This window comes from Silene latifolia, chromosome 11, assembly GCF_048544455.1.
Source record: "Silene latifolia isolate original U9 population chromosome 11, ASM4854445v1, whole genome shotgun sequence".
Lineage (NCBI taxonomy): Eukaryota > Viridiplantae > Streptophyta > Magnoliopsida > Caryophyllales > Caryophyllaceae > Silene > Silene latifolia.
Window position 1 is genome coordinate 207,231,705 of NC_133536.1, and position 15,182 is coordinate 207,246,886.

General features: G+C 38.8%; 2 protein-coding genes across 5 annotated transcripts in view; both read left to right on the forward strand.

The window, feature by feature from the left end:
- Nucleotides 1-12,102, forward strand: part of LOC141612476 (protein SWEETIE) — a 34,469-nt gene extending 22,367 nt beyond the window's left edge. Inside the window, exons 32-49 of one of the 4 annotated variants that reach the window (XR_012529103.1) lie at nucleotides 621-844; nucleotides 1,656-1,797; nucleotides 1,895-1,963; nucleotides 2,560-2,616; nucleotides 2,841-2,927; nucleotides 3,019-3,147; nucleotides 3,251-3,454; nucleotides 3,580-4,041; nucleotides 4,703-4,768; nucleotides 5,191-5,288; nucleotides 5,366-5,462; nucleotides 5,610-5,745; nucleotides 7,172-7,476; nucleotides 7,567-7,701; nucleotides 7,783-7,947; nucleotides 8,093-8,218; nucleotides 9,653-11,005; nucleotides 11,724-12,102. Coding sequence is in view for 1 of the 4 variants with exons in the window: in XM_074431268.1 (XP_074287369.1) it covers nucleotides 621-844; nucleotides 1,656-1,797; nucleotides 1,895-1,963; nucleotides 2,560-2,616; nucleotides 2,841-2,927; nucleotides 3,019-3,147; nucleotides 3,251-3,454; nucleotides 3,580-4,041; nucleotides 4,703-4,768; nucleotides 5,191-5,288; nucleotides 5,366-5,462; nucleotides 5,610-5,745; nucleotides 7,172-7,476; nucleotides 7,567-7,701; nucleotides 7,783-7,947; nucleotides 8,093-8,218; nucleotides 9,653-10,945 (3,795 nt within the window). In the remaining 3 variants the exon portion in view is untranslated. Of the gene's footprint in view, nucleotides 1-620; nucleotides 845-1,655; nucleotides 1,798-1,894; nucleotides 1,964-2,559; nucleotides 2,617-2,840; nucleotides 2,928-3,018; nucleotides 3,148-3,250; nucleotides 3,455-3,579; nucleotides 4,042-4,702; nucleotides 4,769-5,190; nucleotides 5,289-5,365; nucleotides 5,463-5,609; nucleotides 5,746-7,171; nucleotides 7,477-7,566; nucleotides 7,702-7,782; nucleotides 7,948-8,092; nucleotides 8,219-9,652; nucleotides 11,245-11,323; nucleotides 11,508-11,684; nucleotides 11,701-11,723 lie in introns of those variants that run through there. The other 3 variants (XR_012529105.1, XR_012529104.1, XM_074431268.1) reach the window with 3 other exon arrangements.
- Nucleotides 12,103-12,851: 749 nt separating this feature from the next.
- LOC141612478 (small ribosomal subunit protein cS23-like) lies at nucleotides 12,852-14,957 on the forward strand. Its single transcript, XM_074431271.1, has 2 exons — nucleotides 12,852-13,212; nucleotides 14,471-14,957. The coding sequence occupies exons 1-2, from the start codon at nucleotides 12,961-12,963 to the stop codon at nucleotides 14,753-14,755; spliced, it is 537 nt and encodes a 178-aa protein (XP_074287372.1). The 5' UTR covers nucleotides 12,852-12,960; the 3' UTR covers nucleotides 14,756-14,957.
- Nucleotides 14,958-15,182: the final 225 nt, after the last annotated feature.

Genomic DNA, 15,182 nt, shown 5'->3' on the forward strand with positions numbered 1-15,182 from the left:
GTCGGGGGGGTTTTTGTGAGACTTTTATTAGGGTTATGATGCTTTGTTTGGTCTGAAAATTGGTATGTAGGTAGAGGGGAGTGCAAGGTAGGTCGTAGTTGTGGTGGTTGCGGTGGTTGTTGCTTGCAAGTGGTGGTTCGAGAGGAGTAAATTGACTCACGAATAAGTCATACTTTTAACTTTTTTTTATTTGTATTTACCTCCACTTCGCTCCTCCATCCCTACTTTACACACCGATAGACCCCATATAAAGCCACCTATTGCCACCATATTGATAACCCCTGGAAAGCTTACACTCCCACCTTTCCAACGAGCCTAAAAACACCCCAAACCGACCTCGTTTGCTATCTCAAACATCGATTGAAAATCACCCCATTACAAGTGATCAAACAAAAGGTTATGTTTGACAAAAAAAAAAATTATTAAAGGTTGTGTTTGACAAACTTTTTTTTTAAAGGTGGTGTTTGGGAAAAAAAGTTTTTTAAAGGTTGTGTTTGACAAAAAAACCTTTTTTAAAATCTATGTCCACCTACATCCCATCTGTTCAATGCTTCATAAGCTCTTGCTCGGGTAATTTTTTCTTCATTTGTCCATTTTACTTGATCTGGATTTATGTTCAGGTGCTTGCGACAACATCTAGAGAATCTGTAACCAATAGCAACCGCGAAAAAGATCTTACTAATGATTCAGAAGGCGGTGCTAGCTTGGATCTCGGAGAAGATGATGAAAACATGGTCTCCAGCAGTGAATCCATGTCAAAACAAGGTTATTCATGGGATGCTTATGGAGCTGTTGTGAAAAGAGAGAGGCATCTCAGATATAAAACAAGAGTCTTTGCAGCTGAGTATGTTTTCTTGCATTGAGTATTTATCTTTCCCAGTCTGGGCTGACTCAGCTAAAGCGTGCTTATGTCACCCACCTTAGTGCTCACAGCATGTCCTATTTCTCACAACTGATTCTACTAACTATACTATAACTTTAAGATATCAAATGAAGAGGCAAATTGAGAAGCGAGAACTGAATCGGTGAAAGGTGAAAAAGTCATGTTGTAGATGATAATTTACCAACAAGAATTAAACAAATAATTCCCCTACATGTTGGCCGCAAACTAAAAAAGACGAATACATCGCCTTTTCTTTTTCATTATACAAGAGAAGGGTGATCTGACTTGACACTGGTCTTTAAGGTTTCCTTGTCCAATATACCAAATTACCCAGTGTATCCCATAATTGTCTAGAAGTGTCATGGCATGTTAATCTGTTAGTGAGAGTTGCATGTATATGTTAATATTTCCCCAAAAGAACTCTTTGAGGTAGTAGGAACCACCACTGTCGTTTAGAGTCTGCTTGTTAGCAGTTAGCCTACACAGGATTGCCCTTCTGCTTCATCGGAGATACCAACATCTCTTTTCAACATATGACGGAGGTTCTGACATGTAAGAATACCGGTAGCACTATGAACTGTCGTTCGACCGGAGATCATCACTGTGTATGCGCACTGTGCACCAGATATTCAAATTTACAAGTCACCTAGCGCAATATTACCTTTCTTCCTAGTTCACACCTGTCAATTAAACGGAGCTTTGAAGTAGATAGCTCACACCCCCTTTCTATTACGTGGCTCTTCCGTTTTCCTGATTCAGTTATTGATTTCAGGTGCTTAAGTAGTTTGCCGACTGCTGTTGGGATGAATCCTCTACATTTTGACCTGCTTTTAGCAAGGAAACAGGAAAAGCGACCATCGTCTGGTGATTGGCTTGTTCTTCAATTGCAAGAGTTAGTATCACTAGCTTATCAGGTGCTTGTGTCAAAAATTCTGGCTGTTGGAATTTTATAAGGTGATTGCCTGGATTATTTATTGTGAAGTATCTCAAATTCTCTCATTTAATCTTCAGATCAGTATAATCCAATTTGAGACCATGCAACCTATTGGTGTGGAACTTCTTTCTACCATCATGGACAAGGTATGTTCATCTACAGCTTACGTGTGCCAATAACTTTTATGCACATTCATTGAGATTTCAGACATCAATACACTATCACATATTAAACTTTTGCTACCAACAAGGGTTGGCCCCAAAGAAAGAGTCCACCTTCTGACCTTGAAGTCAGGGGTTCGATTCCCATTGAGTTAGAATTTAGCCGTGTTTGTAGGCGATCTGTAAACACCACTGAAAGTCCTCAAAGAGGCCGGTGGTCTGCCCTGGCCTTGGACTGGGTAAGGCCTACCCTTGAACCTAAACTTTTTATGTACCAAAAAATTACATATTAAAGTTTTGCTTCCTATAGCCATTTTAAAGGCGAACTCGTACATTTGTGTGTGGTTGTGTGAGCGAAAGAGAGAGGGGGGAGGAAGGGAGGGAGGCAGAAGCGGCTCTCTGAAGCTCATGAAGATCTAGAGCTAAAGATTGTTGTTATTATGTTTGATTTATTACTACTATGCAATGACCAACTTACAGTATTGTTTCACTATTCGTCTGCCTAGAAGGTAATATACACGCAACAGTCATTGTTAAGTCTTGTAAGGTAGTTCCATTTATTTTGTGCTTTTGAACTTCAGTTTGGAGAAGTACCTGACCCTGAGCTTCCAGGATGCCTTTTATTGGAACAATACCAGGTTTGCTTGACAAATTCTGAAGCCAAACCATGCCTTTTTTGTTTTTTTTTTTTTTTTTTTTTTTTTTTTTCATTTTTCCCTTTTCTATTCGCATTTTGAGGTGTGCGTTCACCTAGGGACAGTTCTAAAGGATGATTCATGCCAGCCGACCCCAAATCATTTTGGGATTAAGGCTCTGATGTTGTTGTTGTTGTTGTTGTTGAAGCTCCTATTTAATTTTACAGGCACAATTAGTGTCCGCCCTTCGTTCTGCTTTGGATATGTCCTCAGGACCTGTTCTCCTGGAGGCAGGCTTGCAGCTGGCGACCAAGGTTCAAAATAGAGCGTATACAACTCTTTGTGCCCTTTTTATTTGTGTAATAAGTAATGTACTAGGGTCTGATAAAAGTTCTGGCTTTCCAGATCTTGATTAGTGGGATAATTCGTGGAGATCAGGCTGCTGTTAAGCGGATATTTTCTTTGATCTCTGTTCCACTGAGTGACTTTGAGGGCCTTTACTATCCATCTTTTGCCGAGTGGGTCTCTTGCAAGGTATTATCTTATTGATGAAGCGATACAATGAGTTTCTCTTTTTTCACCTAGTAAAAGTTGTTGAACTCAATTTTTACATGGAAATTACTGATATGCGTCGCAGATCAAAGTTAGGTTGTTAGCTGCACATGCCTCCCTTAAATGCTATACATATACTTTCTTAAGAGAACACCATTCAGAGGTGCCGGATGAGTATATGGCTCTGCTTCCCCTTTTTTCCAAGAACTCTGGTATGTTGGGCAAGCGTTGGATTGGAGTCTTAAAGGACTATTGTTTTATTTCCTTGAACGTCCACTTGAAGAAAAATGTAAGTTCAGATTCCGAGGCTCAAGTGCTCAAGTGCTGGAGCCTTTTATGTCTTGCAAAAATCAATGCAGATTACTTCCCTAAGGTGCAGTTCTTTTGTGACTGTCTCTTATGTTGTTGTTGTAGTGGACACCATTTCTTGAGGGAATCAAGTCACCGACAGTTTCGTCAAAATTGAAAATATGTTTAGAAGAGGTTTGGCCAATTCTCCTGCAAGCTGTTGCTTTGGATGCTGCTCCTCTGACTGTTGATGTTGATTTGGACAAATCATGTTATGCCACTGAGGAAAATCTGCCAAATGACCTTTTGTCCGGATTCAGCATGGTTGAACTGCACTTCGAAGAATTTCAGTTTCTTTGGGGTTTTTCTTTGCTTATTCTTTTTCAAGGACAAAATATAACTCTTGAGCAGCAAATAATACCATTACCTGTTAAAGCTAAAGACGGGGGAGACTCGCCGATTGACGAAACAAAACTCCAGAGCCTGAAATTGTATGAGGTTGTGCTTCCAGTTTTCCGGTCCTTATCTTCAGAGAAGTTTTTCCGTGCAGGCTTCCTCACAGTAGATATTTGCAGAGAGTTGCTTCAGGTTGGTTGTCACTGCTTTCAGCCTTTCACCTCTCATTTTTGTAAAATTAAAACATTATTAATGTGAATTAGTGCTGCCCTAGAGAACTTGGTATTCTTCTTGCTGTTTGTATAGTATTTTTTTTTTATACAAATAAGATGTGACATTATGTATTCCATATGATAAGAAGTTTATTGATAAAGGATTGATGTCTTTTTTAGTTCCTAATTATAAAAGTTAAGTCTCACTTTTCTTTTGAAGAGATTTAGTTCTCTCTTACAGAGACTTCTATGCTCTAATTAAGTGAATGAAAGCATAGATAGCTCTTTACTTGTTTTGGAAAATCTTATTCCATACATGAAGTTGCTTACGATGGGCAGGAATAGGAACAAAATGCGTGTTCTTGTCACTTTCAGACCAGCCTTTACCCAATTCTCTTGGGAAAGAGCAAGGAAATTATAAAAGGAAGTGTAATTTGGCAGACATTTAAGGCATTGGTAAAAGTGTGAACTTTAAAAATCAAGAGATGCACCAATGGTTAGGAGTGTAGGGATGGAAGGATGGATGTGGTTGTGCCCTTGCTTAACTCTCGATGTTCAATTGTCTGGTTGTAGATATTTTATCTTGTAATGATTTACTCCGTAATATGTTTGACTTCAGCACCAATTTTGGCTGGACGCAGGTTTTCTCTTGTATTGGTTCTCAGGGAGACTCGTGGAATTCCCTAGCTGTTACTGTTTTAGCGCAGGTAATCAAATATGTCATATTTTATTCCCTATGTTATGTAAGTAGATGGACACGACATCCATCGGCCAACCATGAGCGACTGTAGAATACATTTGCAATAGTAAAATAGGCAATTCAATTGTCCTAGTGATCTACGAGTATAACGTATGTCTTTGAGACTGAAGAGTGGATTTCTAATTCTGAAGACAAAGCAAGCAACATAAATGAAGGGAAAGGGTTCGGAAGTTCGTTGGCAAGGGTTGATCTTTAGTAAAGGTAGTGTCATACGAAGTTGAATTGATATAGTCAGAAAGGATTTAAAGATCATTGGTAATGAATCAAGTTTTTGGGCAACACAGATGGTTTGACTAATTTACATGTTCATTGGCATAATGTGCGACATTGTTGTATCTAATACCTGTTTCAAACCATATTTGTTGACAGATTGTCCGGAATTGTCCAGATAGTTTTCTGAAGATCAGCAGTTTTGCCAGTCTTCTAATGGAATTGTGTTTGGGCTACTTATACAAAAACTTTTCTAGGTAAGGAATCTATGTTAAGCTTTCATATGATATCATCTGTTTAAGTAAAATACATCTCTTACTGAGTTCCTTCGCAGAAATGATGTCGTTCTAACTGATGACTCTGGCATGGAGATTCTGACTTCTCAGTTATTTGCCACTGCAAAGACACTATTGAATCGTCTTGAGAGTGAGGTAATATTTATTTACTAAATAGGTATCCTAATATCTTCTGTGCTCTTGCCTTTTTAGAAGTCTATTGCAGCTTGTATGCCCCTTTCCCTTCCACACTTTCTAGTTCGGGATCTGATTTATTTTCCCCCTCTTTGTCATTTTGCACAGACGCAGCTGAAGTTAATTCTTGCATTTATGTTGGCTGGGTACCATTGTGCCAGAAGGGCTTCAACCGAAGCAAGCTTCTCACAGATCATTGGATTTGTTGTTCATACTTGTGGTTTGCTGAATAACCTTGTTGGAGGTAAGGATGAACATGCTTTGAGCTATAATTTCTTCCAACTATCAGGTACCTACCATAGATCACATAAAATTGTCTACAACTGTCTGGCATGCGAGTTTGCTGAGGCTCTAAGTAGAGTGTGATGTAATTTTTTTTTTTTTTGAAAACTCGCCCTTATTTCCAATGGAGCCAAAGACTCATTACTCTTTGGTTCTGGATTATGATGGAGTAAAGCAAAATGGCTTACTAAAGTGGCTGCGCTTCTTTCTCTTGTGAAGTAGCAGTCCTTCGATGCAGTTCTCGACGCAATTTTCATCTTGGGTCATTCGGAAACAGCCTCTTTGCGTTTCTAACACAAGGGTAAGGCTGCGTACATCCGACCCCCCTTACCCCGCAATTTGCGGGAGCCATTGAGGCACTGGGGTAATGTTGTTGTTGTTTGAAAACTCGCCCTTCCATCTCAAACCCTTGCTCATGAATTTAACTCCTACTAGGTCTGGTTATAACCTTATGATTAGACAGTTTGATATGAAAGTTTCTTAGTCATCAGGAGCTGATATTTCCTGCCCAATTGGTAACAACAGAATAAAGCAATAGAGTGGTGTGAAGTAGAGTGGTTTGATAAAGTATTTAAGTAAGATGCCGTAGATGCTCTTCTATTAATTTTCTCTGACTTAGAGGTATCATCTTTGATAGGAGAGTCTTGGTCATCTGGATGTCTAGACCTAGCATCACACTTATTTTGTCCTTTATTTTGCTTTTACACTTCTTACCCTAGTGGACACAATACAATTAAGGAATAAAGTGGTGACTTGATAGTTGATACTGTTTTAGCAAGATACTCTTTTCCTTAGCTCTATGGGTCTGTCTAATTTGCGGTATAATCTTTGATAAAAGAGAGTCTTGTTTGTCAGGATGGGCGAATGGCAACACCAAGCATTTTGCTGATATGTCTTTCATTTTACTTTCATAACCCCCACCCTAGAGAAAATATAAAAATAAGGAACCAAGTGGTCACTAGATGCTGATGCTTATTTTACTATGTTTGATTTAGAGGCATTTTGCTTCAGTAGAATGGTATATGTTTGGGTGATGTTTGGCGTCTTACCCCTTGTTTGGATAGAGGAACTTTGAGGGAAAGGGAATGGAACAATTTTCTTTTTTTTTGGTCAGCAAAATTGAGTTGTAAGGAAAAGACCATTCATAACAGAAACGATTTGGATAAAAAATACCGATGCTTCCTTACCCTCTATCCCCTACCCTTCCCTCCTACTTCTGTATCCAAACAAAGGGTTTGGGATAACCACCCTCTTCTCCCACCATCACCAACCTAATATATGATGATCCTTTGTTTTTAGTCTTGTTTGTACGTATCTCGTAACACGCCTTTCATTTTTTGTGTCCAATTTTTTCATTGGTTGATAAGGTGTTTCTGTTCACTGTGCAGAGAAATCCAATCGTGAAATTGTTACTGCCCATCATTTACAAATGATTATTGGAGCTGGTCAAAATGCCGTGTCTAATTTGGCCAAAGACTGCATTGAGGCAATTTGTCTTTTAGAAAATAAAATGTCCAACTTGCGCAGACTTGTTTTCGCAAAGCTTACCTTCTGCCTTGAGCAGATGTTATTCTTTGCTGACCTGTTATTTAAGATGGAACTTTCTCCAGAGGAAGGTTGCTCTACAAACGCAACATTTTCCTGTGGTTGCATCAGGTCTTTCTCATTTGTGCTTATGCATGCTAATATGAAGGTATATAATTCCTTTTAAATAACTGTCTGAAATACACTGAATATGGATCACTTTAAAAATGATGCCTGAGGGAAACTATTCAATGTGCAGGTTCAAGCAATTGGCTTGCAAGTGCTGAAAAACACAATTCAGAAAAAACTCAACTCTAGTGGCCGCTCTTTCCTGTTGTTTTTATCTGGAGAACTTTTCGGAGATATTTTGATTGTCATCAAAAAAATTGTGACGGTAATCAAGTGATTAAGATAATCTGAATCTGAATCTTGTCGAAACTTGGTATCAGTCTGATGGATTTATATTTGTGGTCAGGAACCTGTAACCAAGGAATCAGCTGCATTTGCTGGAGAGTGTTTGAAAACTTTAGTGCTTATGCAAACCCTTTCGAAGGAAATTGAGTGTCAAAGAGGTCTAATAAGTTTGCTTCTGGAAGCAGTTATCATGGTTTTGTCAGGGACAGAAGGCAACATGTCTGAGGTATCTCAACTATTAAATCTTTGGATTTGAAGCACTCGATTACATTGTTCTTCTGTAATATGCATCTGAGTATTTCTTTCCTCTTTAGTATACATTTCACAACTATTTTGGTGGCTCTAACTTATCTTTGATTGAATCATTGCAGGGACAGAATGATTTAAGAAGCATAGTCATCAGGCTGGTCTCTCAGGTTGTCCAGGTTCCCTCGGTCGCGATCCACCTGAAGGATGTACTACTGGAGATGTCCGATGAAGATAGGAAACAGATCCAGGTATTAATTGCTTTTCAACTATTCATACATGAATTGCTTTTTTCTTCCCCTCAATTCTTTGCTTTTCATTCTAGACTGCCTGGTAAATGCATCATTCTCAAATATATGAATTTTCCGCTTTTATTGTTTGTGTGGTATACATAATTACCTGTTTATGCTTCCTCCGTTTTTTTTTTCTTTGTGACGTTTTTGGTTTCGAAAAATAGGTCTGACTTTCGCTTAACAAAAAGGTAACATTATGTTATTGACTTGAGGGGTGAATGTACACAGACTTGCCCATGTAACAACATGAAGAAGTTGTAGCCAATTTAGAGGGCAATTTTCCTTTATTCCATCATAATCCAGGACCCCAAAAAAATAGGATGCAATTAAAAAGTCAGTCCCTTGATATGTGAGAATGACATTTATTACAAAAATAAAATGAGGGAGTGCTGTCAGTTGAGGCGCATTTTATCGAAATTGCAGAAATGGATGTTGGCAGTAGGGTCCTGGGCTAAGCATGAGAGTCCTGTATATTATTGATTGATTTCGTGGTAGTAATATAAGTTGGACTCGCGTGTTGACGTCTGTTTATATGCAGGCAGATGTTTATTCTTCTGAAACATCAACAGAGGTTTGCCTAGATAATTTTCTTGATAAAGTGAAACATTTACAAATATGAGGTGCTATATATTTTTGAAGTACTATTGATTTCAATGTTGGCAATAGGGCTGTAAATGAACTGAGCCTGCTCGACAAGCCTTCGGGATCGGCTCGGTCAAAGCTCGGCTCGAGATCGGTCAAACTGAGCTCGAGCTCGGGCTCGAACTAAGCTGAGCCCAAACCGAGCCGAGCTTGAGCACACTAAGGCTCGGCTCGGGAGCTCGTTTGAGCTCGTTATTTTTAAAATTACTTATTGTTTTTCAATATATTTACTTAAATTGTATCAATTTTAAAATAAATAAATTAAAATATTAGATTATAAGATAAAATTACATAATAACTGTTATTATAAGCTAACAAAAAAATAATATTCTCATTTGAATTTGAATTTTTAAATAAAAAATTACGTTATAATTAAAATAATGCTCGAAAAAATAGTACGCAAACAAAGCTCGGGCTCGGGTTCGGACTCGTAAAATATTATATGAGCCGATCCCGAGCTTTGATTTCAAGAGCTCGGATTCGGGCTCGAACTCGACTTTTACAATATGAGCCGAGCTCGATCATAGGTAAGCTCGAGCTCGGCTCGGCTCGTTTACACCCCTAGTTGGCAAGCAAACAAGCTATATATTCTGTAATCGTGCCTTCTGATCAACTTCTTGCAATGTACTGAGTACATTTTTAGTTCAGTTACACATTGGTGATAGGAAATGTGGTGCTTTTTGCTATAAACTGGTTTATGATAATTGGCAAATAATGCTTCTTCTGCTCGATGTAATATCTTCTTTACAGAATATCATCCGTGCATCTGTAACACAAGAACACCAGTCAACGCCGGTCAAACCCAGTGGGGGATCATTACAAATCAAATTACCCAATCAATCATTACAAATTAAGGATCCAAATTCAGCCACCACTCTCCCAAATGAACCAAGTGAGGATCTCGAAAATGAAGATGAAAATGAAGATGACTGGGATGCATTTCAGTCATTTCCTACAGTTACAAATACCAACGCTACTGATACTCCATCCAATGCTGAAAAATCTTCCACGAATGAAAGCCATTCTGAAGAGGAGGATGATTTCCAGGAATTTTCAAGCTTTGTAACTTCAACTGATGCAAAAGAAAACTCTCAACCTTATCAAAATCCTGAAAAGGAGGAACCGACTCTCGAGTCATCCCCGAAAAATGCTGAATATGAAAGTAGTGAGCGGCCTTCTGAGGCATCCCAAAGTCGGGATTCGATGGAAATATCTGGAGATGTCGATGAAGTTAATATCATGACAGAAAAGTCTACAAGCAGTGATAACCCAAGTGAGTTGGCAACCGTCCAAAGTTCTGAAGACCAGGAGGCATCCCTTTTAGAGGTAAACGATGTATTTGATGGAAATCGGCCTCTAGAATCTTCTATCGATATCATGACAGAAAAGTCTACAAGCAATGATAACCCAATTGATTTGACAACCGTCCAAAGTTCTGAAGAGCAGGAGGCATCCCTTTTAGAGGTAAACGATGTATTTGATGGAAATCGGCCTCTAGAATCTTCGGTTGATTCTGTACAGAATCTCTCATCCGAAAATAAGGATATTGCGTCTCCTGAAAATGTCAGCGAATGCTTAGAATTAACTGTGAGCCAAGATAATATTGTTACCGTTGAGAATTCTGAAAGTCAAACTTCTGTGGAGAATCTGAACATAGCCTTGGATCAAGGGTTTATAGACAGTTCTGAAAAAATAGAAGATCAAGACATGGCTACGAAGCCAGAAACTTCTCAAAATAGGCAAGAGTCAGACAAGAGAGATTCTGCTGAATGTGAAAGTACTATCCAGAAGCATGAATTTTCGACTATGTCTGGACCATCTGAAACCCAAGCCCAAGCCCAAGCCCAAGCTGATACTTACGATAGTATTGTAAAACCAGAAGAAAAAGATAAAGACTTTAAGTCAACACCTTCCGAAGTCAATGAAGACGCAATTGCAAAAACAGAAGTCGAACTATTAGATTCCTCAGAATATGATGGCGCTACAAAATCCCTGGAAAAGCCTAGAGATTCAACGGAGGACAACACACTGGAAGCAAAATAATTAAAACGACGAAGAAAAAGGCGTATTCATTTTTTGAAAAGTGAGACTATCGCTCTAAAAGTGAGTAGCTCTAATATCTTGTTGATTTTCCATCGTCTTATTAAGTTCAGAAGCCATCCATACAGGGGCGAAGCTACCTAGTAGCAAGGGGTGGCGGTCGCTACCCCAAACTTTAAAAAATTGGTTTAGAAGACGGATTTTTGCTACCCCAATTATTGTTGAATGAGCAATAAATAAATGTTATCTCATTAAATGTACAATAGATATTCTGGTTCAATGGTAAAGGCTTTCATTGCCAACCTAGCGCCTCGGGTTCGAATCCCACTACCTACAAATTCCTTTTTAATTTTTCTTTTTAATTTTTTTTTGCTACCCCAGAAATTAAATCCTGGCTTCGCCCCTGCATCCATATGCATCTCTTGGTGAGCATAATGGAATTTAGAGACGTTCCCATTTTCCGGCAGTTTTAGTGTATATTAGGTAGAGAGAGCTCTAAAGTGCTTGTTAAAGATTTTTTGAATTTTGTTGGTGTAGCAAAAATGTGCGCCCGTCCCGTGAAGGATATCGTTTCCTACTTTTGAAGCGAAATGTCAGTTTACGTTTTGGAGCGTCAATTGTATTAACTAATGTCGAACTAGTATTTATTGAGTTTTTTTTTTGGCGGTAAATATTTATTGAGTTGAAATGGTCATTTTTAATTTTTTTTTTTTTTTTTTTTTTTATGTTCTTGTGTACTCAGCTTTTAATGATGATAATCGTGGAATCTAACTGTTGTTAGGCGACTCGAGAGTTCGGGGATGGTGGATCTTCACAAATTTACAGCTTTAACTCGTGAATAGTTTTACCCCTGGCATGAAACGTAAGGGACCATAAGAGAAAACTATGTAAAGAAGTCGTTACAATAGGACCTTCAATGACAGAGATCATTGGCATCCTCGATTCCTCATCAACGCCAACTGAGTCACTGACTATCAATATCGTTCTTTTAAGCTTTACTCCGAACACGAAGTACTTCGTACTTGTTTACATTAGTATTAATTACTCTCTTTGTCTCGTCATTTGTTTACCTTTTATTTTCTTTGTCTTAGTTATTGGTTTACCTTTCATATATTCTTTTATGTCTTAGTAATAATCTTGTAAATTATTATTTTTAAACTAATCCATGCAAATGATACTAGATTTCTAGGTCAATTATTACTCATAATGTAAGCCCGTTATAAAATAAAATTCGAGAATAAGCTTAGGATCCTTTGCAAAAACTTTTTCTCAAAAATAATGAAAACAATAGCCCAATTGAGTTGACATAAGGGAAACCAAGATTTATTTTTGAAAATTCTCATTCTCCTAGTGGACAACCGCCTCATTTAGAGGTGTTCTCGGGCCGGGACGGGCTCTTCTGATCAAGCCTATGAGTGAGGCGGGTCGGTCGGAATGTGGGAAATATAACCTGGGCTAGTACTGTGTTCTATTTTAGGCGGGCCGGGCTGGCGGGCCTGAACAATTTTATTTTATTTTATACTCCCTCCTATTCATTCATTTTGTCCACTTCTATTTTGCACAAGAATTAAGAAAATGATTTTGGACCACACAAAACACTCTATTCCACTCTACACCACATGTAATTAAATTTGGATCACACAAAAGTTACCAAAAAAGGAAAGAGGGATAAAAATCCGAAGGAAAGAGAGACAAAAATCCGACTAGCTTCGATAAGGAAAAAGGGATAAAATGAATGAATAGGAGAGAGTATTTTACTAAAATGGCCGGCCATGAGCAGGCAAGGCTGGAAATTTAGGACATGAGCCGCGGGCGGGTCAAGCCAAATTGCCTAAAATAGCGGGCCAAGGGTGGGTCAGCCCGGGTCAGCCCGTGCTGATGGTGTCAACCCTTAATTTCGCTCCCGAGTAGATTAATGTTGGGAGAATTCTCCTTATCTTAATAGAACACGGCTTTCGATCATTCACACACAATAACTTTTGTCACTCCCTTTCTCAACTCGAGTTAAAGCTTCAAAGATGTTAACAATGGCTGTCCTACCAAATTTTAATGCCATTGTTAAACCTTCACCATACCCATCTTCCATACTCTCTATTAAACCTTCTAAATTTTCAACCTTTGCAACTAACCCATTACCCTTTTCTTCTCCTTCATTTTCCCTGTTTTCGAACAAAAATCGAAACTTTTGTACGTCTGTTTCTTCTGCTGAAACTGTTCCTGATGTCTCTTTTGATGTAGATGATATTCCATCCATTGATGCTAATACAGAGGTAATCTTGTTTTCTTTCATGTCAAATTTGAGCATTGATTAGTTGATTTGATGTAATGGGGTTATTTTTTGTTCTGATAGTTTCGTTTACTGTGATGTTACCCCGACATTTCACTTTGGTAGCCTGTCGTGTCTGACACTTGCAGCCGAGTCAGAGTAACATAGGTTTATCGGTTTATTAGATTGGTATTCTAGGAGGCAATTTGCCTGTAATTCAATACTGTAAGCTGCTGCTGAAAATCATCAAGGAAATCAGGAAACAGTTTCCGAACCAATGATGTCTTTGTCTAGTGGTTAAGTGTTGTGCAGGTTATAAGAGCTATACTGCAGATGTGATGTGTCAATTCCCGGACCAATGATGTCTTCGTCTAGTGGTTAAGTCGGGGAATGGGTATATTAAGGTGTGTTTGGTTTGAGGGATTTGGAGGGAAAGGAAGGGGAGGGAATTGGAATGATGAGAAATTCATTGTTTGGTTAGCAAAATAAAGGTAGAGGGATTTGGAGAGGAGAGAAAATGGATCCCTTCATTTCCCTACTCCAAGGCAAATTATTTCCCCGCCAACATAGACAAGATTTGCAGAGAAAATCATCTACTCCATTCTCCCTCCCCTCCCCTCCCCTTCCCTTCCCTTCCTTTCTCTTCCCTCCTTCCCCCTCCCCTTCCTTTCTCTTCTCTCCTTTTTTTCTATCCAAACAAGGCCTAAGGGTGTGTTTGGATAGCAAAAGTGTAGGGAAAGGAAGGGGAGGGGGAAAGAGGGAAGGGAAAGGGAGAGAAGGGAAGGGGAGGGGGAATGGGGTGGGGGTGTGGATAAAATTTCTCTCCAAATCTTGCCTATTGTGGAGAGATTTTGATTAGGTTTGAAGGAGTGAAATTGGATCCTTCCAAATCTCTCTCCCTCCATTTTCCTTCACCCTCATTTGCTATCCAAACAAGGGATTTTAAATTCCCTGCTCTGCCTCCCTTTCTTTTCCCTCCAATTTCTTCAATCCAAACACACCCTTTAGTGTGTTGATTAACAAAAATGAATACAATGAGATGATGTTATTGGATAACATAACCGAGTCTCAGATAGTTCCTTTTGTGTTCTTTTTGGGCATGTTTTATGAGACGGAGAATGAATGTGAAACTACTTAAAACCAAATGTAAACTATCTTGTGTCGTGCTTACATGAAAAAATCGTATCTAAAAGCAAATGTAAACTATCTAGTGCCATGGGTCGTGAGTGGTGATTGATATGATCGTTGTAATGTTAATGTAGACCCTCAAAGTGGTTCCAAAGTCAACGGATAAGCCGAGGCTAGTATTGAAATTCATATGGATGGAGAAGAACATCGGTCTAGCACTCGACCAAACCGTCCCAGGACATGGCACTATACCATTAAGTCCATACTACTTCTGGCCTAGGAAAGATGCTTGGGAAGAGCTCAAGGTGTTGCTTGAGAGCAAACCCTGGATCTCTCAAAAACAAATGATTATTCTTCTCAATCAAGCGACCGATATCATTAATTTATGGCAACAAAGCGGTGGTAACCTCGCTTCTTGAGTACCTATAATGGTTTTTTCTCTTGAACTTCCGTTGTATTTGTTTTTTTTTTTTCTATAGAGTTCCGTCTTTGTTATACTAGGGATTCGATTCTCTACTCGACTTGATTATCCAGGGTAACTGAACAGCATTCTTGTAATGTTTCTCCTGAAATTATGTAATTACTTGGACTACTTGCGGAAGCGTGCAGTTCAGTTGGTTATGAACGGTTCACTGTGGATGATAGTACACCGAGTCTCGTATGTGAGACCAACTCCAGTATTCCTTCTGTACATATGTGGTTAATGAGTTGGTCTCACTAATAAGACCATGTCATATAAATTCTTGTTAAAAGCATCGACTTCGTCCACGCCCAGTCGTTAAAAATGTCGACTTCGGCATGCCCTTTTCAATCTGATCACTTGACTAATTAAGTTCGGAGACATTT

What these genes read in the sequence shown, in the direction of transcription:
- LOC141612478 (XM_074431271.1), top strand. Translation starts at nt 12,961, where the DNA reads ATGTTAACAATGGCTGTCCTACCAAATTTTAATGCCATTGTTAAACCT. An exon ending in CCATTGATGCTAATACAGAG is followed by an intron (nt 13,213 to 14,470) that starts GTAATCTTGTTT and finishes ATGTTAATGTAG; the next exon opens with ACCCTCAAAGTGGTTCCAAA.